The 23,811-nt window shown below is 39.8% G+C and overlaps 1 protein-coding gene across 5 annotated transcripts; it reads left to right on the forward strand.

The window, feature by feature from the left end:
* The first annotated feature begins 8,497 nt into the window (after positions 1-8,497).
* LOC121897830 (tropomyosin alpha-1 chain-like) lies at positions 8,498-22,128 on the forward strand. 5 transcript variants are annotated; one of them, XM_042412576.1, is made up of 10 exons: positions 8,501-8,784; positions 9,152-9,277; positions 9,464-9,589; positions 13,087-13,220; positions 13,486-13,603; positions 13,972-14,042; positions 17,170-17,245; positions 17,459-17,521; positions 17,633-17,702; positions 21,323-22,128. In XM_042412576.1, the coding sequence occupies exons 1-10, from the start codon at positions 8,671-8,673 to the stop codon at positions 21,403-21,405; spliced, it is 981 nt and encodes a 326-aa protein (XP_042268510.1). In that variant the 5' UTR covers positions 8,501-8,670; the 3' UTR covers positions 21,406-22,128. The 5 variants fall into 5 exon arrangements, with proteins under 5 accessions (XP_042268508.1, XP_042268510.1, XP_042268507.1 ...); XM_042412575.1 differs by lacking the exons at positions 9,152-9,277; positions 21,323-22,128 and adding exons at positions 18,258-18,336; positions 19,332-19,634 and having other exon boundaries at positions 8,521-8,784; XM_042412574.1 differs by lacking the exon at positions 9,464-9,589 and having other exon boundaries at positions 8,498-8,784.
* Positions 22,129-23,811: the final 1,683 nt, after the last annotated feature.

The raw sequence follows: 23,811 nt of genomic DNA on the forward strand, positions 1-23,811 counted from the left end.
ATGACAGTTCAAATTTATTGGCTGTGAAGACCACAGGGCGGAGATCATTATGCCTGGTGGCATCATGTGTGTTTTAAATACCTGGTGACGATTAGAACGCTGTTTATAAACGCCTGGTGGAAATTGAGACGAATTGTGACCCTTTTGGCTTTCGATACAGGCACAAACAGTGGCACAGACCATTTTACAAATTCACTTGCATTTGGCCGGTGGCTGGAGAACCATAGTGGACAATGGAGAACCGTAGTGGACAGTGAACTGTGTCTTGTGGGGCGAATAAGTCTACTTCTGTCCGAAATGGATACAAGTACTCTACACAACCTGTGGGTGGAGACACCAGTCTGTCATTCGAGACTGGCCCCTCGATGACAGATCCGCCGCTAGGTTCAGCCTGCCCTGAATGTGATAGGCCGACAGGGATCGCAGTCGGCCATGATCTCACCGCAAAATTCGAGATGCCACTTGGTTCAAGTTCAAGTTCAAGACCTTTATTTATCCCTTAGGTGCAACTGGTTCCGCCCCAGTTGCAATAAAAACAACAACACAGGGCGAGTCACGGAAGATAAAAAAAAAACACACACATAGGCCTACATAACCACAGATAATTAAAAAATGAAATGGCAGAGGGTATCAAAGAGAATTTATATCTGTAAGTTTTGACTGATGGTTGTCTGAAGAACCAGAGGGCAGCAACTTAAATTCTAAGTACTGACTTTATCACCCTTGTAAATGAGTTTTTCTGTTTTAGCTTGAGAGATACATACCACCAAATGAAAGAAAAAGTGAAAATTGACTCAATAAAAGATTTATAAAACAATGTCATCAAGGATCTGCCAACCTGAAACTTCGCTAGCTTCCTCAGACAAAAAAGATGCTGCTGGCTTTCCTTTTTCTTATCTGTATTCCTATCAAAGGTCATCTTCTTGTGAATTATGATGATGGCCACACACTTGTAAAATACAATAATCTCAACATCAATTGGGTCTGCTAATTATAGCTAGTGTTTTCAGGAGTTGGGTGGTGACGTCTGAAATCAATTCACATATCCTTAGTTTTTGTCACATTCAGGTCTAAAAAGGCTTCATTACACCAATTCAAAAACAGTTTAAAACAGGACCATGAGACATTTCAGCATTGTTTAGCAGGCTCACTATAACTGTATTGTCAGCAAACTTCACAATGTGCTGGTTATTAAACTCTCTATGACAGACATTGGTGTACATAATATATAAGAGAGGAGAGAGGACACAGCCTTGCAGTGAGCCAGTTGAAGTTATAGAAAGTCCCGGTGCATGGCCTGGGAGGGATCCCCGCCCTAATGACTGATATATGCAATCGTTGCAGTGTTGTTAGACCATTCAGAACATGTCTCCCCTTAACCTAACCTGCGAAATGTTTCAGGGCCAGCCAGCCTAGTCTCCAGCTCTAGAACAGTGATGTGTTGGTTCTCGTGTTCTCCCCAACACCCCCTGACTGTTCAACCCCTACAGACCGCTCCTCAACCAAATAGGGAGTCATCAGTCTTAATCACCACACGGAGTGTAATCGAACCCATTCGAACACCTATTTAAAGGTTGAGGGGATTCAGCCAGACTGAGTGATCTCACTGGATGATAAACCAGCCTGCAGGTCTCATGTTGAGCAGACCTAAAGTAACCAAGTTCATTTACTTAAGTCCTGCACTGAAGTACAATTTTGAGGTACCTGTACTTGAGTATTTCTATTTTATACAACTTAGTATTTTTCTACATTTCAGATAAAGGGAAATAGTAAACTTTTTACTCCACTATATCTTTATTTCACAGCTGCTATTTACTAGTTACAGTACTAGTTAAGATTTTACAAAAAAATATATATGATGAGCTTACAAAAAACAATACACTGTTAGTTATTAAAACAGCAGTTCCCAACCCTTTTGGTTTGTACCCATCATAAAAAAGCAGTGTCTAGCGTAGGCCCATTGGCTCCTTCCAGGTGCCTATCAGTTGTTGCCAGTTCCACCAAAGAGTGATATCTCCTTTAAACCCAAAGACATATTTTTTAACTTTTCACAAAGAAAGCAAACGTCAGGGAAAAGTCAAAAAAAGGATACAATTTTGTGTATCAGAACTTTGTTTTTTATTCTTTTCGAGGGCGCCCGACTCCTAGACTAGGAACTATTGGACTAAAATACTTAACTGTGTATAAATTAGTTATAAAGGGAACATATTATACACATTGACAGGTCTATATTTAATGTTACTGGGGCTCTACTAGAATATCTTTGCATGATTTACAGTTAAAAAACAACTCCTTATTTAACTCACACTGAGCCTTTATGCAGCCCCTCCGTTCACCCTCTGTCTGAAACAGGCTGAAACTATGGATGTAGGATTTCACTACTTTTTCTCGTTCTTTACTCAAAATGCCATTTTCTCAAATACATCTATACATGTTTTAGCCAAAATCCTCTCCGAAATATGAGAGTGGACAACAACACATGGAAAAACCTTAGTAACAATGGCTGTGGAACGCACAGATGCTTATGGACATTCGCGTTGATCAGACATCAGCTTGTCTGCAAGGTAGAAAAAACATTCAGGGCAGGTGCTTTTGACTTGCAGGGAGCAATTCTACATATGTTAACCTTAGGTTTTGGAATGTTGACCATGTTTAGCATAGATATCCAACATTGTAACAGTATATTTATAGCAGCATATTTATAACAGTATATTTTCTGTTATTTATAAATAACAGAAAACCACAAAAAGCATAATATGGCCCCTTTAAAATTAGTTCCATCCAGAAGAGGTACAACACCAATATGCTAAATATGCATTGATGCATCAGTATTATAATCTAATCTATAATAATATAATAGGCATATATGGTAAAAAAAAAAAAAAAAAAAAAAGTATTAGTTACAGGGGCCATTTTTCTGCAAGACAAGTAGGATCTGAATACTTCTTCCACCACTGGCCTTTTCCATTCTTTTGATGGGAATGATGTGCTCTTTAGGCAGCCTCGAAGCTTAATTATCCTCTTATCATACTGTATATTGTTATCTCAGACAGCTAAGGCCTCAGGGTAGGAACTAACCAGAACACACCACATGGAAGTCTATTTATTCTCACATCTATGCACTCAGACAGTTGTTTTATAACTGACTTTGCACAACTGTTTTATCTAGCTCACTAACTATGCAGTGAGTTTGAGACTGACTGGAAAATGGTCACGGCATCTGATCAAACGTGGGGCTGCAGACAGGCTTTGGTATAAGAATGCAGGTGCCGCAGAGCTGTGGGTTCCTGTGGCATTCCACACTGCAGAGACCACTGTGACCCAATCACAGTGAATACAGGCTGTAAGCTTTCAAACAGCCTCTCAAAACCACACTGGAATGTCTCATCACCATAGACTCTCACACACGCTCCACATTACGGCTTTCCCTCAGCCAAGCTATGGTCATTTTTGCGGTTTGGAGTTATAAACTTGATATAGACCTTCACTTTCTTTTTCAAATTTAGGAAAGTGAAAGTTTACTAAAAATGGTCACTGAATGTGCTTTCGTTGAGGATTACTCTCCCTTAAGAAGAGCTTAGGTTAATTTTGTTGTTATGAGTGAGTCTGTTGAGAGAAGTTTGTAGTAATTAAAAATATGGTATGGGAAACACTACCACACAAGTCCAGCATCGTCCTCTGCTTGCCATTGTTTCAGTTCTCTGCTCCAGAGGGCTCTGACAAGCAGGACTGTAACAGGGAGAACAGTGGCAGAGCTCGAAGTACATACCAAGAGGTTTTATTATAGCCCTGTGGAATGGAAAGAAATACCGAGTACGTCTTTGCACCTCACGAAAAGCCCCCGCAACTCAGCCCTCTCCTCTATCTCCTCTAACTTGCTTACACAGTCTCAGTTTGTCTCAGTAAGTTGTAGCTGCCTGCACAGTATCTTTGAGGCTTCTTTGCAAACTTTCTTCTCTTAAGTGCATTGAAATTACATCTGCTTTGACCAACATACAGTATCTGTATGAAAGCACAATCTGAACTTCAAAAATGCCTTTAGACATACAAGTTAGGAATTATCAAAATATACCATAAACCTAATCTTTTAGTTTCCTTTGAAGTCAGCCTCAGCAAAACTTTTAAAACACACTAAGCATTGGGATTTCTATAAATCATATATAAGACTAGAGAGTCTTATTACAGGTGTTTACAATCTAAGGAATGACTGATCCTTTCATTTAACAGCAGCTACGTTTACTGCAAAAACGTGGCACAAGAGGAATGCTACCCATCTTCAATGGAGCACCTGCAGCTGAAATATTTGACCTTCATAGCCCAGGAATTTGACTCCTCAAAAGAAACATGGGCGTGGTAAAGAGTGGGAATTTTGAACGTCTTATACTGTATTCTCACTTTCCTTAATTTAAACAGAAACTTTAAATGGAATTACAACCGACCGAGGGACACTTCTGTGTGATTTACCCTCTTCATGACAGATTTATCACCACTCAGAACTGTATGGGTCAAAGTGTCAAAGCCTTATTGTAACTATCCATTATGTAAAAAACTGTGGCTGTGTCTGTGCCCTGGTTGTGGTTAGATGTCCCCCCATGTTCACCAATATACCAGTTTGAGTCTTACAACTGCTGGTACATGTCAGTGGAACATTACTGTGAATAAATCCAGCGGCAGTAGGGCATCGACCAGGCTTGGGTTACAGCTTGGATTGCACCCTCCCTGTACCCCCTCTCCATCTTTGCTATGCTAAATGATTATGCCCCTGCATGGAGCTATCTAATCCCAGGGGTATCGTCTGAAAGAGCCAAGGAGTTCTCTCTATATATATCTGGGCGCTGTCTGCAGAAATCTTCTGATGGTATTTGACCAGGAGTCTGCCAGCACCATGCTACTTCTGTGCACTCAACATGGAGACAGAGCTACCTGCAATATTCCCTCACTGATCTGTGTCAGTTGCAATTAGTGGTATATTATTGGAAAATAACCACACATATGTCAGAATATTGTAGCTTCACATCAAATTATATAGTTTTGGTAAAGAGCAAAGGGTTTGAGATCATTTTTTTGAGTTCTTTTTTCAGACAGGCATTGTGACTAAGCCTCAACACAGGCAGTGAAATAGTTCCTCTAATGCACTAACATTTGCAGACATGAGTTCAGCCACAACAGCCAAGTACAGCTCAGATCCTCCCTGAGCGGCGACTCAGGAGAACCGGACATTCCACATACATGGTGGGTTGACACTGTAGGCCTAAGAGATCATCTAATACAGTGATAAAGTATTAGCATTAGGATTAAAGCACTTGGAAATGTGGCTCTGTGTCATCTATATGGATGAGATGACAACTGTACTACAAAGTCTGGGCAACAGAGCTCTAGAGTTGATAATCTGAGAGTTAGAGTTAGAGTTTGTTATTGATTTCCTGAATTGGCATGTGAAAACTGATTGGTTAATTGACACCCTTTAAGGCCCCTTTTTGCCCCTTTTAACATCTATATTTTCTGTATATTGTAATTTTTTACAACCTTCTTTATAACCATGGCTGCCATAAAAATCTCTCATGGCAGGAAAAAAAAGTTAATGATAGGTCAGTGAATATGAATATGAGTTCAGCTTATTGCTACACGTGTCTCACTCAGCTGTCACCTCATGTGTGAGTCAGGATTCCAACATATCAGAGTATCTAAGCTTAATTACCCTCTTATCAGATCTGTCCAGAAAAGGTTTTTCTTTTCACTGCCAGACAAACTGTATGTTGTGATGAGCAAATTCCACATTCATGAAAGTCTGATTAAATCCTCTCAGCTGTTTGCCACCTACGAGGATGATTATTGAGAAGATTCTTGGCTAAAGCCAAATGCTATTAAATATAAATGGTGGTGAATAGTCCTGAATGTTTTTTTAAATGCTTTTATCAGCTGTTCTTGTAAAGAGGCTTAAGAGACCTTGAGAAGCAGATTTTTTTCTAAAGAGCATAAAATTAGGTTATATGTCTGGAGCAGCTTCTTCATTTCACAGCCATGAAAAAGAAACTTTTTCTGAATCTGTGGTGGCTTCAGAAAGCTACCACCACTTAAAGAATGCCTGAAATATTAAAAAGGTTTGTCTGTCATGGCATTTCCCATAATGTCCCTATAATGTAGAGAAATTAATGAAAACATAACTATGTTTTATGTGTGACCACAGTAAGCCTGCAATACCTTTAATTTTCCAGTGGGATGTAAGTTGGAATGCAGTAGCCTTTCAATAACATCTGGACAGAAGGGGAAATTTTTGACTGCTTTAATCAAAGCAAGCCTATTGGGCCCTGGGCTATGGGCTAAACATCATAATGGAGCTTATTTTCATTCCCAGAATGCCACAGCAAATCCAGCCTGCCATCACGAACCTCCCCTGAGTCCATTAACTGAAAACTCTGTTTGAGATAATTAAGATCAAATTGCAAATCAAGATTAACAACAGTGCTTTACTGAAAAGATTGTCAGAATATGATATCATGACAATAAGTATATATAAAATAAAAATACACAAAATACACAGCAGTATTACATCAAGAATAGTTGAGAACTACATATATACTCCATATTTTATATACTGCAAAATATCTACTTATGAAACATGAATAACATTCATTTACACAGTATATATAATTACTAATATAATATAATATAATATAATATAATATAATATAATATAATATAATATAATATAATATAATATAATATAATATTACATTACATTACATCATATCATATCATATCATATCATATCATATCATATCATATCATATCATATCATATCATATCATATCATATTATTAATACAGTATCTTGACGACTCAGAGCCAATTCTGTGTACTGTACAACAGCATACTCCAAGCTTTATTCATTTATTTATTGGGAATGAATCATTGTCATTCGTTTGCAGATTGAGAAAAAGAAAAATAACTTTTTTCTGTAATATGATACCACACATATTACGTAAGACTGATTCTGATCCAGTGCAAGAGAAAAGCAGGCAGAAGTAAGACCAGATCTGTGACCAGTGTTTTTCAGTACCAATCACAATTATACAAATGCCAGATTTAGAGCATGGGCTGGCCCTAGATTATCTAGATTTTTCTATTATTGTGCCTGTTAATCAGCGTCTATTACAACTGTAAAGTCCAGTGTCTGGAGACAGAGCAAAATCTTGATTTATAGCAAAATAACACGATAAGAAAATTGTACCTGAACACCATTCCTAATGTTGTCTCTATTTCATTACTGATTGGATAAAGTCTGAAGACAGGGCAGTTTATTTAATTCTAAAAGTATGAGTGAGTCTGCAAGCATAGCAAGAATAATCTATAAAACAGACCAAAGCCTGAGCAGGACAAGGATTATTTTTGGGACATATCTAATGGCACTGGACCTTGGAATCTTGCCACAGTGTCTTGGTTCCATATTACAGACCAAGGCAGGTGCGTGAAAGAGCAGGCGATCCCAAAAATATCCTTGAGTATCTTTATGAAGACTAAGAGACACTTGGTGTGTCCTCAGTCACCACCCTTGTATCTTTCAACTTTTCATTATAGCTCATTGCATATTATATAATGTTAAAAAAAAATGTAAAGTCTCAATTAGGGAGATTAATTGGTCAATTAATTAAGTAAAAATAGATGTAATTTATAATAGAATTTTATGGGTTAAAATGTTCAAGTTTAAAACTACTAAACTGAAATATTCTTCTTTTCTAGCTTGTAAAGCAGTTAACATTTCTTAAATGCCAAGTAAATCAGCAGCTCAGCAGCTGTAACTGTGGTATAAAACCCCTCCTGCATGACTGGTGCTGGTGCTGCTGCTCTGTCACAGTCAAATGACACATCAACAGTTTACAGGGAGGATATCCGATACATTATCAGGTAAAAACTTCCCTGTCTTGAGCCCCTCAGACTGTGAACAATGCCTCTAGGGCTTACTTGGCTTACCAAAAGCATCTCTTCTCAGGCAGCACACTTGCCTTGAACTACCCATATGAACTTACACCCACCCACCCAAACAACACACTCACACACAGACATCAGTGGGTGCACAAAGCCTGGTGAAATTGTTACTGTGGTCCAAATCCCAGGCTGTCATAGATGAATAGGAAGACACTGTCACTGTGGAATCAGAAAAGATCATTAACATAAAAATAAAACATTTCATTAATGCTAGAAAACGAACAGTCAATAGACAACTTTTAAATGAGTTGTCATCATGGTGAAACAAACTATACTCAAATCTTGCTGTGCTCATTCAGTAAGAAATGATCTTCTTCTCCTCTGTAAATTCAGTGGCTTCTATTACATGACCAATAGGAAGCCTTTCCATGGGAGCTACTTGCTTGTCCATCACACCCCATATAAAGGCGTATCAAAAGTCAAATGTTTGGGAGCAACGAATCGCAGAGCAGATCCTTCAAAAACGTCGGGGCACCCACACACGCCTCCTCCAAAAAAGTATTGGATGCACAGGAATCCAGTCACCCCCCTCTTGAAAGTACATATTTGACAGGGCACAGCGAGGCAGAGCCCGCACTCCAGCTCAGCGTTCAGTTAGGCACAGACGCCCTAGCCCCACTCCCAGTCTCTGCTTGGGTTTTCTTTTGGACGTTTTGTCGGTTCCACCGAACAGCAATAAGCAACCATGGAGGCCATTAAGAAGAAGATGCAGATGCTCAAGCTCGACAAGGAGAATGCCTTGGACAGAGCTGAGCAGTCTGAGTCAGACAAGAAAGCAGCAGAAGACAGAACCAAACAGGTTGGATGAGTTTTTAAAAGCGTTTTGTTTCTTTTGTGGAAAATCCCAAAGATCCTTAGAAAAAGCAGGAATACCAGTGGCAGTGTAAAGCTGCTGCCCTTTAAACGGACCGCCTCCTAAATACGGATTAATTGCTTTCAAGGAAAATTCCAAATGAGGATTAAATTAAGAATAAGACATCGCTCTTGATTTTTTTTTTTTGGATGAATCCTCCTCTCAACTGTTTTGGCAATTGGTGATGTTAATATAGCCTAGGAAATTATGTCAAATGTTAAATGATTATTGATTTTGTTTGATAGAATAAATTGCATACATGTTTATTTCATATTCTGTTTAACTCTATAATGTCTTTTATATGCATGTATAGTTAGACGACGAATTAAGAGAGTTGGAAAAGAAATTGCGTGTTACTGAAGACGAAAGAGATAAAGTGTTTGAGGAGTTCCAAACTGCTGAAGAAAAGCTGCTGGCCGCTGAGGAGGTCGCCACCAAGGTATCTGATCCTGACGTGCATGAGCTTCCCTAACTTTTCTCCTCTCTCTTTCTCCTGTCCTGTCCTGTCCTCTCCTGTCCTGTCCTGTGTGTGTCTCTGTATGCGCTCTTGCGCCTGTGCGCGCTCACGCCACTCCGTCTCCCTGCTGATCACCTCTGAAACTATCCACCTGGAAACTCGCCATAGCTTGAGGATGATTTGGTTGCTATGCAGAAGAGGCTGAAGGGAACTGAGGATGAGTTGGAGAAGTACTCTGGTAATCTTAAGGATGCCCAGGAGAAACTTGAGGTGGCTGAGAAGAGTGCCACCGATGTAAGTATGGAGGGGATTCACAATGGCACCGCTCCTGCACCACGCTTCCCCACACTTTCATTCTCTCACCACTTTGAATGTGACAGTTCAACACCACAGAGAAATACATTTTACACTCTGTGGGCATTCAAACTGCCCTGATCTATTATCTCTGAAATGATGTTCATCTTGGATGAGTGGGTCTTGCACACCTGCCCATCCTGGAAAATTGGCCATCAAACTCCAAATTGACTTTCTGATTTTATTATTGTTGAACTGTTGCTTCATGGCCTATTTGTTCACAATCACTTACATGTCAGCCCAAAGAAAGCCACATTGGCTGTTTAACTAATACGCAAATTATTCATTTGAATACAATTAATTTATAGGACAAATCATCACATTAATGGTCTTTATTATCTTGTGCTTTCATGCCTTCATGTGTTCAGTCTTATAGGTCTAGGCTGAAGAAGTCTTTTTCCGAGTGAAAAGAGTGCTCTTCCCAAGAGCACAGAGAGCAAGCGCCTGGATAAATATATAGTAGCCAAGTACTTTATGTGGTCAGGATAGAGCTCACATCTGTGGGCTATGCTTTTTGCTTACCACAGGGAAAAACACAGTTTCCCATCAAAATGTCCCAGTGTAATAATTATCAATGAATAAATATCGCTTATCGAAAGGAAATATACCTAAAATATTTTTAAATATTTATTTTGGTGCTCATACTGTTTTTTCTACTTTAGATAGATACAGCATGACAGGAAAACTATGTAAAGAATTTAGATTTAGGCATTTAAAGGTCATGACCTTTAAATGCCTGAGACAAAATAACTTTAGGTCCTCATAAACATTTTTGTCAAGACAAACAAACTCGTTGATGACCCAGTTGGGGTGATGGTCAAGGCCAAGTGCAGCAGATAAAGACGTTCGCTCCCAAGAATGAATCTACAGACTCTGAGGAAAACCCGTTGTAATAATCCTTTAATTGGATTCCCGCAGGGAGTTAGGCTAGTCTGTTGGCCTGGTGAGTTTTAATCGATCATACAGACTATGATGGTGTGATTTTTCAATTCCCTATAGATAGCAATCATTTGTAGTTTTCAGAACAAACTCTCGTTTTAAAACCTAGCCTGTGAACCTAACCTGTAATTACTGTATTCAGTGAAAACTTACGGCCAAAATACACCAGGCGCAACACGCCTGGAGGCGCTGCAGTACGCGTCCATTATAATCAACCGAAGCTGCTACACTGATCACAGAAGTTGCGCTGCTCTCATTATACCAGAGGCAATGCGACGGAGCAGTGCGACCCTGTGGGGTTTTTTTTACATTGCACATTATAATAAATTAATCAAATCAATGTGTGTCAAATCATTGATCCTGTAGTTAAAAAGATCTAGTTAATTAATTCAGTACCAGTTAATATAGCCTACGCTTCCAAACTGCATTATCACTTGGCAAAACTCAATATGTATGCAGTGGTAGACACGGAGTTGGTGTAGCAGGTAGAAAACCCCGGTCCGCCTCGCCCACATGATGCATCGCGTCCGCTTCAGCTGTTACGGATGTACTGTAGTCTAAAAATATTTTAATGCGATGTGTACTGCTCACAGTTGACCCGCAGAGGGTGTGGTTGCTCTAATAGTCTGCTGCCAGCAGGATGATTGCTGCATATTGAATAGGTGTGCTCTATAAGGAGGTATTGTTACTTTAGATCAATAAAATGTCACATTTTTATTATTTTAAGGCCAATGCAACAGATTTCCACAGTGTAATAGCCTACTTTGCGCAACCAAACACAGTACTTTATTTTTTAGGCCCGTTTTGAAATCAGCAGTAGCCTACTTCCTGGACATGTTACAAGGAGCAAAGCAGGTGGACCCAAATGTGGGAGACAGCAGTCAGTATGGAACTGAAGAATCAATATTTATATGTTCAGCACAGGAACAGGACTCAGGAGTGCGGGCAAATAGAACAAAACAAATGGTCCAACAAAGACTGAAAACTGAACCTAAATATAAACAGAGCTAAGAGGGAATAGGGAACAGGTGATTAGGCAGAAGAACAGGCAGGGAGCTGATTGGCTGGGGGAAACACTGGGAGTAGGGCAGGGTCGACAAGGCTGATGCAGGGCAGGTGTGAAGGGAAAAGCAGGCTGGGGAAGAGTACAGGAACACAGGAGGGAAACACAGGACAAACAGACAACCAAAACCCAGAAAACAAAATGAGACCAGACAGGACCATGACAGGACAAGTAGCAGTAGAGTGCGTCTCCACAAAGCTTGCGCACTGTCCAGCCTGTCTTTACGCAGCTTTCAGCCCAATCGAGGATGCCATCTTGCTACTTGTCAATTTCTTGGAAAATGTGCAGCAGCAGCAGCAGCTCATAGTGTAGTCCTTTTTTAATTTGTGAGGTTAAACAAAGGTCAGAGCAACATCGTGTGGCAACATTTAAGGTGCCATTCTGCACAGTGAGCTTATGTTCTTTACTTGCCCATATAAGGACACAGCTACAAAGAGTGATTTCCCCCCTTGTGAACATAGCAGCAGTTATCTAGACGGGAAATAAATCTTTGAGCTGCGGCTTAAGGCCTGCGCTTTTTTTCCCCTTCAAAAACGCATTCCTATTAATGATACCAGATAATACCACACCAACCGATACATTACAAATGTCTCCCACAGTTCTGAGTTATCCAGAGTCTCCTCTGTGGTTGTATGTGTAGCATGTGAGCAGTCATTTGTAGTATAGTCGTCTCAGGCCCTTTGACTTGAACCCACGGCTTCAACTGATTATTAGAAACTTCCTTGCCATGCTTCACAACTTGAGATGCATTTTACAATGTATCATGAGCTGCAGGGGAAAAGACCTCTTGACTCAGTCAAACTGCTGGTAGTTGTATCCTGTTTTCACTTGAGCATTTTCAGAAAAGTACAGGTCTCATACCTGCTGAACAGAAACCAAAAAGCAGAAGTAGCTTCAGGCTTGAATAATCATAGAAAAGGCTCTTTTTTCCCTTCAAAATCACACCCCTATTAAAGATACCAGATAATATCACACCAACTGACATTACAAATGTCTCCCACAGTTGTGACTTATCCAGAGTCTCCTCTGTGGTTGTATGTGTAGCATGTAAGTATTCATTTGCAGTATAATTGTCTCAGGCCCTTTGACTTGAGCCTTGTTAATGTTCTCTCTGGGGCCTAGCAGTAATGAGGCGGGGTATTCAACCTTCTGTCAGCTTGGGACATTGTTATCATTATACATAGTCAATGAGGAGCACAGGCAAGCCTCCTGAGAGGGCTTTTCCCAACAGGTGGCACACAGACACTTGTTGAATAACTGTGATTACTCACATAAAATGAAGTTAGGTTGCATCACAAAGAAACAACCCCTAAAATAACAATCACTACCTGCATTCTTTGGGCTGACATGTAAGTGTGCAGTATAATATAAGTTCTGGTTTGTGTATGAAAGATGATGTGCACCTCCTGACTTGCTGCTCTTCTTCTCTCCCTAGGCTGAGGGAGATGTCGCTTCCCTTAACAGACGTATCCAGCTGGTTGAGGAGGAGTTGGATCGTGCTCAGGAGCGTCTGGCCACTGCCCTGACCAAGCTGGAGGAGGCTGAGAAGGCTGCTGATGAGAGTGAGAGGTGGGTTCTTTAGAGCAGCAGGGATTCAGACCTCTGACAGTTCACTGTCACACTATCTGTGTAAGATAATGCAGTCATTTCAAATCATTCCAAATTCTGTATTGTCTCCCTCTGCCATGTCAGAAATCAATCATCCATTTACCTTAGAAGAGTGTATTAAAGATTTACCAGCCATCACTGCTGCACACCAGATGTGTCCCCTCAGGGAGACTGCAGGTCAGCTCCTTACTTCTAATATCCCTTGACTGTTTGTATCCCCACACAGAGGCATGAAGGTCATAGAGAACAGGAACATGAAGGACGAGGAGAAGATGGAGATGCAAGACGTCCAGCTGAAGGAGGCCAAGAACATCGCTGAGGAGGCTGACCGCAAATATGAGGAGGCGAGTTTTTCAGCCAAAACAATTAATCAACCCCAAACATACAGTTACTCAGTCACTAAAATCTGTAACTCTATGACAACTCTATGATAGTTAGTGATAACAGGGGGGGTTTAAGCTGTAATTATTTGTTTAATAATATCTTAATTAGTTAAATAACTATTATGAAGCAGTTTTTTTCTTAGAGATGCTAAATTGTGTGCAACATTTTTCAATTTTCAATCCAAAATCAGCATTTTTCTAAAACATGATTCAATCATATTAGAGTGGTATACTTTAAAACTGAGAAATACCTTTTAACTATGTCCTAATTGTGTCACAGTCATCAGCTGTTAGTTGTATTGTAACACTTTGTTGTGCTGCAACTAAAGGTGGCTCGTAAGCTGGTCGTCATTGAGAGTGACCTGGAGCGTACAGAGGAGCGCGCTGAGCTGTCAGAAAGGTACGATTTTTCACCTTTTACATTAATCTGCACTTGCACCTACCTGTTTAATCCCTGTAGATCAGTGGTTCTCAATCATTTTTGGTACAGCGCCCCCCCATCCATTATCCTGGTTCCTTACCACCCCCCATCAATTAAAATGTAGGCTAATTGTCTTCCTTGAATATTAATGTTGATTGTTATTCTGTGTTATATCATTAAAAAAGCATGAATGCCAAATAACGGATTTGATTTAACTGGGTAGTTGGAATACCGTTATCATTAGTTTCCCAGGGAGCAAAAAAGCCATGTGAATAGACATTATATTTGTGACTGTTAAACAAATGCAACTGTTAGAAATTTGACATTCAAACTTTAGTTAGGTCTCCTTATTGATCACAAACAGCAGCCAATCAGAAAGTGGTAATTTGCCGCCAGCGCCAAACAAGAAGCATTCTGATTAATTGTTCCAAGGGAAAAAAAGAGCAGCCTACCAAGAAGAAAGTCTGAGGCTACTGGGGAAAAAAGCAGAAGGATATGTAGGCTATCCTATATTATAGGCCTATTTATCTTAACTTTTGAAGGAAATAAGCATAATTGTGAAGAAAGTTAGTGTGGGTCTTGCACTTTGTTGTTCTCTGCCAGTTTCTTCCCAGCAGGTTGCAGAGAAGTTAGTTTCAGCCATAGTGCACCTGAGGCTGTCAAGCCTAAGCGATTGCGGTATTTGGACTGCATATGGAGGACCTGACTGAATTCCTGCTTGAGATACATTGATGGGAAAGCAAGAAGAAGCAGCTTGGTTTTTTCCCAGAGAGCTGGGTAACACTGGGCGAATCTGACCCACATGCTGCCCCAGCTAGAGGTGCAGAAAGTTGCCTGGGCCTTGTCATCACTCTGGATGTTGACAAGATGCCCCTGGATAGCAGGCTTGCATTCAGTCACGTCTGCTGAAAGGGCTGCACCACCCAGACAGGAACATCGAGGTTCAGGGGGTCCCTGAAGTGGATCGCCATGTTGGCCTTAACCATCCTCAGGTGGTCGGTGTTTAATGCATATATAGTCCTATATTTTCAGATAGGTCAATATAATAAACATTACAACATAATGTATTCATACAACTAAAATACATTAATTACAATCATAGCGGGCCTATTATAATATATTTATTTAGCATTGTTACTGAAAAATAGTAGATCACCTTGGTCAACTGCGGGAAATGAGAAAACTGCCTCCTGCCTATACTCTGCCTGCACAGATCCAGCCTGGAGGTGAGACTGTGGATGACTGCCTTGCACTGGACAAGAGTAACTCCATATACTTGGAGCTTTAGCCTGACTTTGTTTATCTTTTCAAAAAAGTCTGCAAGGTACATGATGTTGCAGTGGGTGGATGTCACCTTTTCCCTGAGAGCTGCATCAACCTCCTCCAGGAACACCATGATGCTGTCAAACAGCTCACAAAAATGAGCAAGGCAATTTCCTTTTTAGAGCCAGTGGACATCAGTATGGAGAAGACGCTCAAAGGTGTCATTGTTTTCCTGTCACAGCTGTCGGAACCATCTGTCATTCAGGGCATAGGCATTAGGCTTTATTTTATTTATTGCCTTGACTGCAACATTGAGAGGCTCGTGGAGAGGTGGACTCTCAGATTTGGCCACAAGGGTGAAGTGATGCAAGACACAGTGGACTGTGAAGATATGCGGGACCTGCTCCCTCAGTAGAGTGTTGATGTTACGGTACCTGCCAACCATGGAGAGGGCACCATCAGTGGTGCATGTGAGGATGTTGGTGATTGGGATTGACTTCTCCTGTAGATACACATCCAGTGCATTAAAAATGGTCTGGCCCTTGGTGTCTGAAAACAAAGATTCCTTAGCCATCTCTTGACTGTTGGAGGCCTTTATCGCAGACATAGGCATTAGCAGAGCGTTGTTGTCACAGGTGGTTGTCTCATCTAGCTGAAGGCTGAATAGAGAGTCCCGCAGGATGGCACACAGCTGCGCCTCTGTATCAGCACCCATTTCATTTATCCTACACACCACGGTATCATTGCTGAGTGGGATGGATTTCAGTACCTGTGTAGGATCGTGCTCCATCACAGTAGAGATGACCTCTTTGATGGCAGGGAGCACCAACTTCTCTCTGATTTTGATCAACTGTCCACATTTGGCTATCAGCAGGGAGATATTATACAAAGCTACTAGCGCGCTATCAGTGTGGCTGGTCTTCTTAGTGAAGAGACTGCTGATGGTGCTCCTACCATGCTTCTCTTTGAGGGCCTGGAAGAATGGATGCTCCATGTCTGCCTTGTCTGGGTGGATCTTCGTAAGGTGTTCCTTGAGATGTGAGGGTTTCATGGCCTCATTTGAAAACACTTGTTCACACAAACACATTAGAAGTTGTGCATTGGTGGGAGAAGGTACGAATCCATAGCTAAGGTATTCAATAGAATACTAGCAGCATTTTTTCTTGTCCTGCGCCACTTTGCTGATATGATATGATTGTTGTTGTTTTATGACGCTAATATTTAGCAAGGAGAGAGGATTGTACAGACCACTGACCTATAGATGAAGTTTCTTGCTAGGCAAAAAAAATGGGAGGTGGACACAGCTGCAATCTCTCAGCCCCCTCTCTATCTGTCTATAAAGTACTGTTGCTCTCAGTTTTCCAACAAAAAGTAGGATAGCTTTCTAATTTGACGCACATTAAAGGAATTGAGGTGTGCCCTTTGATGGAGCATTGCACCCGAAACACTGGTGCGCGTTTTCAGGAAAAAGCCGCGTCTTTAGCAGGGAAAACCTCATAAACCTCAGTTGATGAGGAGGTTAAAGCAAATCTAATGATAATATTGCGAAAATATGGATTCAAATGTAGGACTAAACTGGCATTAAAAAACAGACACCCCTCAAGAACAACTCAATGCCCCCCTTTCAAAATATATTGCCCCCGACGTTCTCTGAATGTCCACCAGGGGGTGGTACGGCCCCCCATTGAGAAAGCCTACTGTTCTTATTTATCTTGTTTCCTCTCTCCCCTCTTTCTTACTTCTCCTCTACCCATTTCATGCCCACCCCTGGTTCTTTCCATCCTCGGTTCCCTCATTGTCACTTTTTCCCTCCATCCCCTTTTCTTGTCCTTTAAAACACCAGCAAATGCTCTGAGCTTGAGGAGGAGTCGAAAACCGTGACCAACAACCTGAAGTCACTGGAGGCCCAGGCTGAGAAGGTAAGCATGACCCTTTAGCTGACTGCATGCTGTCAAACCTCACAGCTCCCCAGTAGACTTGGTAGATGGGGAGCCAGATCTCTTCACTTCTCTCTTATTTCATAATACTTGTCTGTATTCATGTACTAAAAATTGTACGGTATCACTTCCAACAACATCAGAGTTGACTCCATGGTCATATGTTTGACTCCCACCATTGTATTTGTCCCACAGTACACACAGAAGGAGGACAAATATGAGGAGGAGATCAAGGTCCTCACTGACAAGCTGAAGGAGGCAAGTTTCATAAGGCCTTATCTGGGGTTGAAGGGTGATTTATAAAAGTCACAGGTGCTGTTTCACAGTTTGAGTATCGGACTGACTCATAAATCTGTCTCTCCACCACAGGCTGAGACTCGTGCTGAGTTCGCTGAGAGATCAGTAGCTAAGCTTGAGAAGACCATTGACGACTTGGAAGGTATGATTTTTCCAAATCCTGTTCTGCTTATTTTGAAATGTGTATTATGTCAGCTGTGGTATTTAGGTAAGTGCTCAAATCTCTTTAGGCCATTCTTTTCTTTGCTCTTGGACTCTGTTTCTGCTTCCTTCTTAATTTCATCATACCACCTTTTTCAGACAGCATCATACTTTTGTTGTGGTGTTCCTTATTACCTTGTTTAATCTAATTGATTTTGTTTTTGAGATCCAAGGTAGGAAAGAATGGCTATGATGTTTATCGGAGATATATCAGGACTAGATGTTGGCTTAAAGGAGTCTTTGTGAGCATAAAGGGCCGAGAGCCATGCAGCAGTGAAATAAACCGTCCATTTCTTGATGGCGCTGAGAACTTTTCCCTGACTTTTGTTGCACTTTCATTCTGACCATTTTCTGGTGTAACTTTGTTTTCCTCTTTTCCCTCCTGTTTTCAATTTTCAATCGTCTGGATGCTTCACCCTTCACCTCCTTGTCATGTGCTCCTCCACCTTTGCTCCCTTTCACTTCACCTCTCCCTGCGCCCCTGGCCCACCAATAGATGAGTTGTATGCCCAGAAACAGAAGTTTAAGTCCATCAGCGAGGAGCTGGACCACGCCCTCAACGACATGACTTCCATGTAATTTTCAACTTACTGTGCCTGCTTGTTCTGCCGTCACCGTCCTGTCCCCGTGCAGCTTTCCTCCTTGTACACCAACGGCCTCACCTCCTCCCCTCCTGTATTTTCTTGAACCTGTCATGACTACTATGTCCAACACTTGTATCTGTCTCTACACTTGTACACTTGTCCTACACAAATTGGTTATGCTTCTATGTTTTTTGATCGTCTTTAAAAAATGTAATACTAAAACATTAAACAGACATTGTTTTATTTTATGTCTGTGTAATTGTTGCCCACTTGTAATAAACCACTCTCTTCATTGGTGTAGTTGTAATGATACTGTATACAACATTTGTATCAGTATCATTGGTATAAACTTGTGCATGAACAAAAACAGCATGTATCTGCTTAAATGTTTTGGCTGCATTAATTGTGTTGTATTACTTTTTATGTGAGAAGTAATCATTGTTAGTTTGTATGCATTTTTTAGATTCCCTTATTTAAAAATATTAATGGCAATTTCCATGATATTTTGTGATCATAAGCAAAGCATACAAGATCTCTTTTGAAATGTGGACTGTATGAAGAAAGCATTTTATTGAATCAGATTCACTCACTGTAACTTCGAGTGTTTCCTTTTTCTCCAAATGTGTTTCACTTTGTCTTCTACTAATATGGTCTCTGTCTGTTCAGAAGAAAGGCCCGCTGTATGTTTGTGAGGTCCGCTTTTATTCTGTCACTACACCGGTTGAACTGTCATAATGTAAGATCACTGTCTTTGAGCTGCCAGTTTTGCTAAATTAATTTTGTCCTTCGAATTCTGTTGGAGAGTTTCTGTTCAAGTTGTCAGCGTGTCCTCTCTCACAATGTGTTTCAATCGTGCATTGTTGTTTTTGTTGTTTTGTGATTGCAATGACTCCTGTGGTTCTGGTGTATTGTAGTGCACATCTCCAATTTCTTTGGGTCCTGCACCGCCTCCCCTAGTTTATTGTACCCTCTTCTTTCCCACACAGATAAACTGTTTACACCTCATCAAAGACGCTCCCTGCCGGCTGAGTGGCGTCTTTCATCTCTCTCCAGCCTTCTCTCCATTTTCCCTTCCCTCTCTGTCTGTGCTTTCCTTTCCTCATCTTTTCATCCTCACGTCAAAGTTAATTGCATCCCATCTCTTATACAGAATCCCAGAAACTTTCTGCGTTGTGTAAAAAATAAACGTCACTTCCTTCTATGTAAGCTGTATCTCTTTACTCTGTCCTTTTTTTCTTTTTCATTTCTATTTATTTTCATAGGGCTCTAATAAAACCAGGAAACCTTGATTTTAAGTTATGTATTTATTTTATATTTCTGCATCTCAACAAACCATTTGTTGAGCCATACTCTGCTTTCCGTGGTGAAGTTTTAAAGATTTCGAAGGCTGTTCTGTTTTATTTTCTTCAAATATTGTTCTGTGAAGCTGAGATATTAGGAATATCACAGTAAGTGCTAAAAGCACAACAACTAGAAGAACTATAGATACTTGATTGAAAGCTGAGCCAAGTTGTCTTTTGAGACTGATGCATGCAAGCACTTTCCAACATTTAGTACTGTGACAGGAGGAACTGAGTCTGGAAAGACTTGAGAATTGGTGGAAATCAGTGTTGGATTGTTATCTGGAAGATTGTGGTAAAGTAGGGAAATAGGGAATACAGAGGAGTTTGTAAGATGTGTTGAGACTCATCTGGTTGCTGGGAATATTGGATGATTGAGAAGCATTGTTGGACTCTCCATTAAGATATCAGTGATTATGAAACACTGGCTTTGTTTGATACGCAGTATCCTGTCATACATTTGAATAAACATACAATCAAACATTCTGAGTCCTTTTATTAAGTCATTGCCTTAACTTCAGACACAGAAAGATGAGCAGAAGTGAGAAGTTTTATGGTGTGCTTTGAGACTTCACTATTCAAATGACGAGACTGCAGAGCATTCAAACCATATCCTTAAACATCAGACCACACTGAAGCTACACAGTAGTATCAGTATCAGTTTCTCCGGTTCTGATGTTGAATAGATATATTTTAGCTGTAAAGATGTACTTAATAGACAATGGTAGACATTCTTTCAGTTTTGTTGCGACAAGATTTTATTTTGAGTCTGCTGCCATGGTTGCTTTTTACCTATCTGGGTTATATCTGTTTATCCTCTGTTTTCACTCTACACACTGCCCTGCTTTGCTTTACCTGTTGCAGGCAAAAATATGAAGAGTAGATTGCCAAAACTCACACTCAAAAAAACAGGAAAACACACATTTGATTGTGTTATTTAACGGCTATTCAGATATTGTCTTTTACAAAGATGATAAAAAGTCTCCAGTTCTAGAGAAGGTAGGTATCAACAGGCATTGCACTTTTTTCCTGATTTCCTGTCCTCTTTCTGTTTTTCTACTCACTGCAAAGATCGCCTCTACCAGCAACTTGAGAAACAACTCACTAATGAACTACGTGTGGCCTTGAATGAGGACTAAATAGTCTGAATGTTTTATCTGTTTTGTTTTTAACATGTGTATGACAATCTGATCTAGTTTACGACCCAAAGCACTTCCAGTTTGCATTGTCCGTGTACGATGCCTGCACTGCTTGAGATCTGTGTTGCTGTGGGTGGAAGTGTATTAAAAGATATACAATCAGGGATGACCTCAAATATATCATTTTCTAGCATTAGTATTATAACATTATACAATAATCCATTTTTTATGGATTGTTTTTGTGTTTATATGCATAAGAATGTTGTCAAGTGTTTGCATGGTTGCTTGCATATACATAATAAGAGCTTGTCTACTCAATGTGTTTCCCTTGTTTTCTCTCAGTGCTGTGTTGTTCTGGTTAAAAAGCACTCACATTTAAATGACTGATCTTAATAATGTAGCTTGTTATGTAGCTTAATCATTAATGCAAGCTAACAAGCTGACTCCCTTATGCTCGCTTGTGTGAGATTAAAACCTCTTCATTTGATGTTCTAACAGAGAAACTGTCACATGCTAAAGAAGAGAACCTCGATATGCACCAGATGCTGGACCAGACTCTAATGGAACTGAATACTTTGTGAAAGCGCGGTCTGACCCCACACACACTGTGGTTTTGGCTTTTTTGTACTTGCACCTTGCTTACCATAAACCCCTCTTCTCGTACCTTGCCCATGGTGGAGAACAAACAGCCAAATGCTAGTCCTATCGCACCGTCCTGCCTTCAGTGGAACTCGACCAAGGAGCAAAGCTAAGGGGAAGTAAAGCTTAACCATTGCCTTTGATGAAGCCTAAACTAAGAAACACAATTGTTTTTGCAAGTCAGTTTTTATCTTGTAATGTCTGCCCTTTGCAATCTGTCATCTGGTAAAATTACATGTGCCATTGGTTACAAAGAATATTTTCTACATCTGCATTTAAGTTGATCTGATACTTTGCATTCCACGTTGATTATGCACATACCAAAGGACAAATTGGAGCAATTTTGCACTTAATTAAACCTCAACATTATGCACATTTTGCAACTATTTCCTCACAAGTGTAGGTATACTTTGGCTATTCCTGTCAGTATGTACACTGGTCCTACTGTATTGTTAAGCAATGACCAAAATGTTAACGCATTACAGGATATTCTTAGTTTTCTTTTAAAACTATGGTTCAAATTTTTTTCATCTTGTCTGTAAAGTATGATTTCAATCATCTGGCTGTGCACGTTTAGTATTGTTTCAATGTAGATGTTTCAAGTGTTTTATCATATTTGAAATGTAAAAATTACTAAATATAAATAAATGCACATTTTGAAAATTTTCTAGCTTTGTGGTGAATACATGGCCTTTCTGTCCATCATAGAGGTTAACTAAAGTACAGGGCTTAATAGATTTAGGGGTGATTGAATAAAACCTGATGCAATGCAAACAACCTGGACTTTTCTCCTCATAGAAATGAAGAATGTGTAAAGTATGCAGAACAAATGAAGATCTAATCTGTTACACCTTTACCCATTTCTGCTTGACCCTCAACTTGACTTCCAGCTGGGGGAAAACATCATGTCACATGTTTCTTTGGTTCACTGGAGTTCACTAAGCACCACTGGACCATATCATTTCACTTTCAAAATAATCAAACCAAGAAGCATTGGTGGAAAATATGCTAAACTCCTTTAAGTAAAAGTTCTGACAAATGTTTGAGAAAAATACTAATATTTGTATTAAGTTTATGTATCAAGGTAAAGCCTACTCTTGAATTAAGGTGCCTTTTAATTATGTGAAATTATTGTTGCATTAACTTGTAAGAAGTGTTGGTAAAGCTTTATCACAGCCTTTGTATTTTGTATGCAATCTTACCCTGAGAAATAGTCAGTGACATTAATGTGTTCTTGAAAACCAATCAATCAGTTCACTGTATTTCAGACCCTAAATATCAAAAATATAATAAAAAAAACTTTAAAAATCAACAGTCCATATTATATAAAATTATCAATAACCCAATCTCTAAATCAACACTGGATTGGGTTACCAATCAGACAAAGCAGGCGAGTACCCCGGGTCCCCAAAAGCCCCATATTCACTGTGTGTCAGTTAGTTACATCACATTTGATTTATTGTAAATTTGTTTTGAATTTACAACACTAAGATGCAATATACCCTGTCTTGTAAGGGGCCATATTTTAAAATCCAATTTTATTTTTATTTTGGTTACTTTTGTGCTTACATGGTCCAACTTCCTAAACAAAGTTGTGTTTAATCAATTGGGATCAAACCAGTTGACTCAGAGAACCTAGTATTATTTCAGTATAGGTGTAGTGGTTAATCTCTAGGTCATTAATGAAGCTGCCATGTGTAATTTTCTTTATATATGAGTAGATACACAATGTACAATGTGCTTAACATTATTCACTATTCCTAAAAACTTTATAGACTAAACGATTAATAATCAACTGATTCATCAATCATGAAAATAATGGTTAGTTGCAACCATTATTCAATCATGAATACATTTATACATATAGTGAGGTTTTCACAGCCTGACTTGTGGGTACATTTATGCTGCAAAAAATACAGGAGGCCCATGTCAACCACTAAATCTCGGTAACATTCTCATTGTAAGCGTTACACTGCTTTTCTTACCTACATCATAGGCAGGCAATAAGCCTTCAACAGCAAGACTTTGTTATCGTTTGAACATGTGAACTTTACCCTGAGCATTTTAATTGAAGATTAAATCATCTGTAAAATGATAACCAACCAAAATATTTGACCTTATACTTACCTGAGCAGATTTTAGAAAATACCCACTTTTATCCACTTTTGTGTTAGCATGCAGATATTCTTGTACTTAAGTGACTAAAAGTAACTGGTAGACTTTAATCTTGGTTTTCTTGCCTGGCATGAACAACAACCTCACTGTCGTGTGCTAAACTCTCTCTCGCTCGATTCTTCTTCTTTGGTTTTTAGAGGTGGTGTGCATCCAAAATGTTGCATTACCGCCTA

Source organism: Thunnus maccoyii, chromosome 5, assembly GCF_910596095.1.
Source record: "Thunnus maccoyii chromosome 5, fThuMac1.1, whole genome shotgun sequence".
Taxonomy (NCBI): Eukaryota; Metazoa; Chordata; class Actinopteri; order Scombriformes; family Scombridae; genus Thunnus; species Thunnus maccoyii.

Excerpts from the sequence above, each read along its gene's own strand:
- LOC121897830 (XM_042412576.1), top strand. The coding sequence starts at position 8,671 with ATGGAGGCCATTAAGAAGAAGATGCAGATGCTCAAGCTCGACAAGGAG. Across the intron at positions 8,785-9,151 it reads CAGAAGACAGAACCAAACAG|TTAGACGACGAATTAAGAGA; the intron begins GTTGGATGAGTT and ends ATGCATGTATAG. Across the intron at positions 9,590-13,086 it reads CTGAGAAGAGTGCCACCGAT|GCTGAGGGAGATGTCGCTTC; the intron begins GTAAGTATGGAG and ends TTCTCTCCCTAG.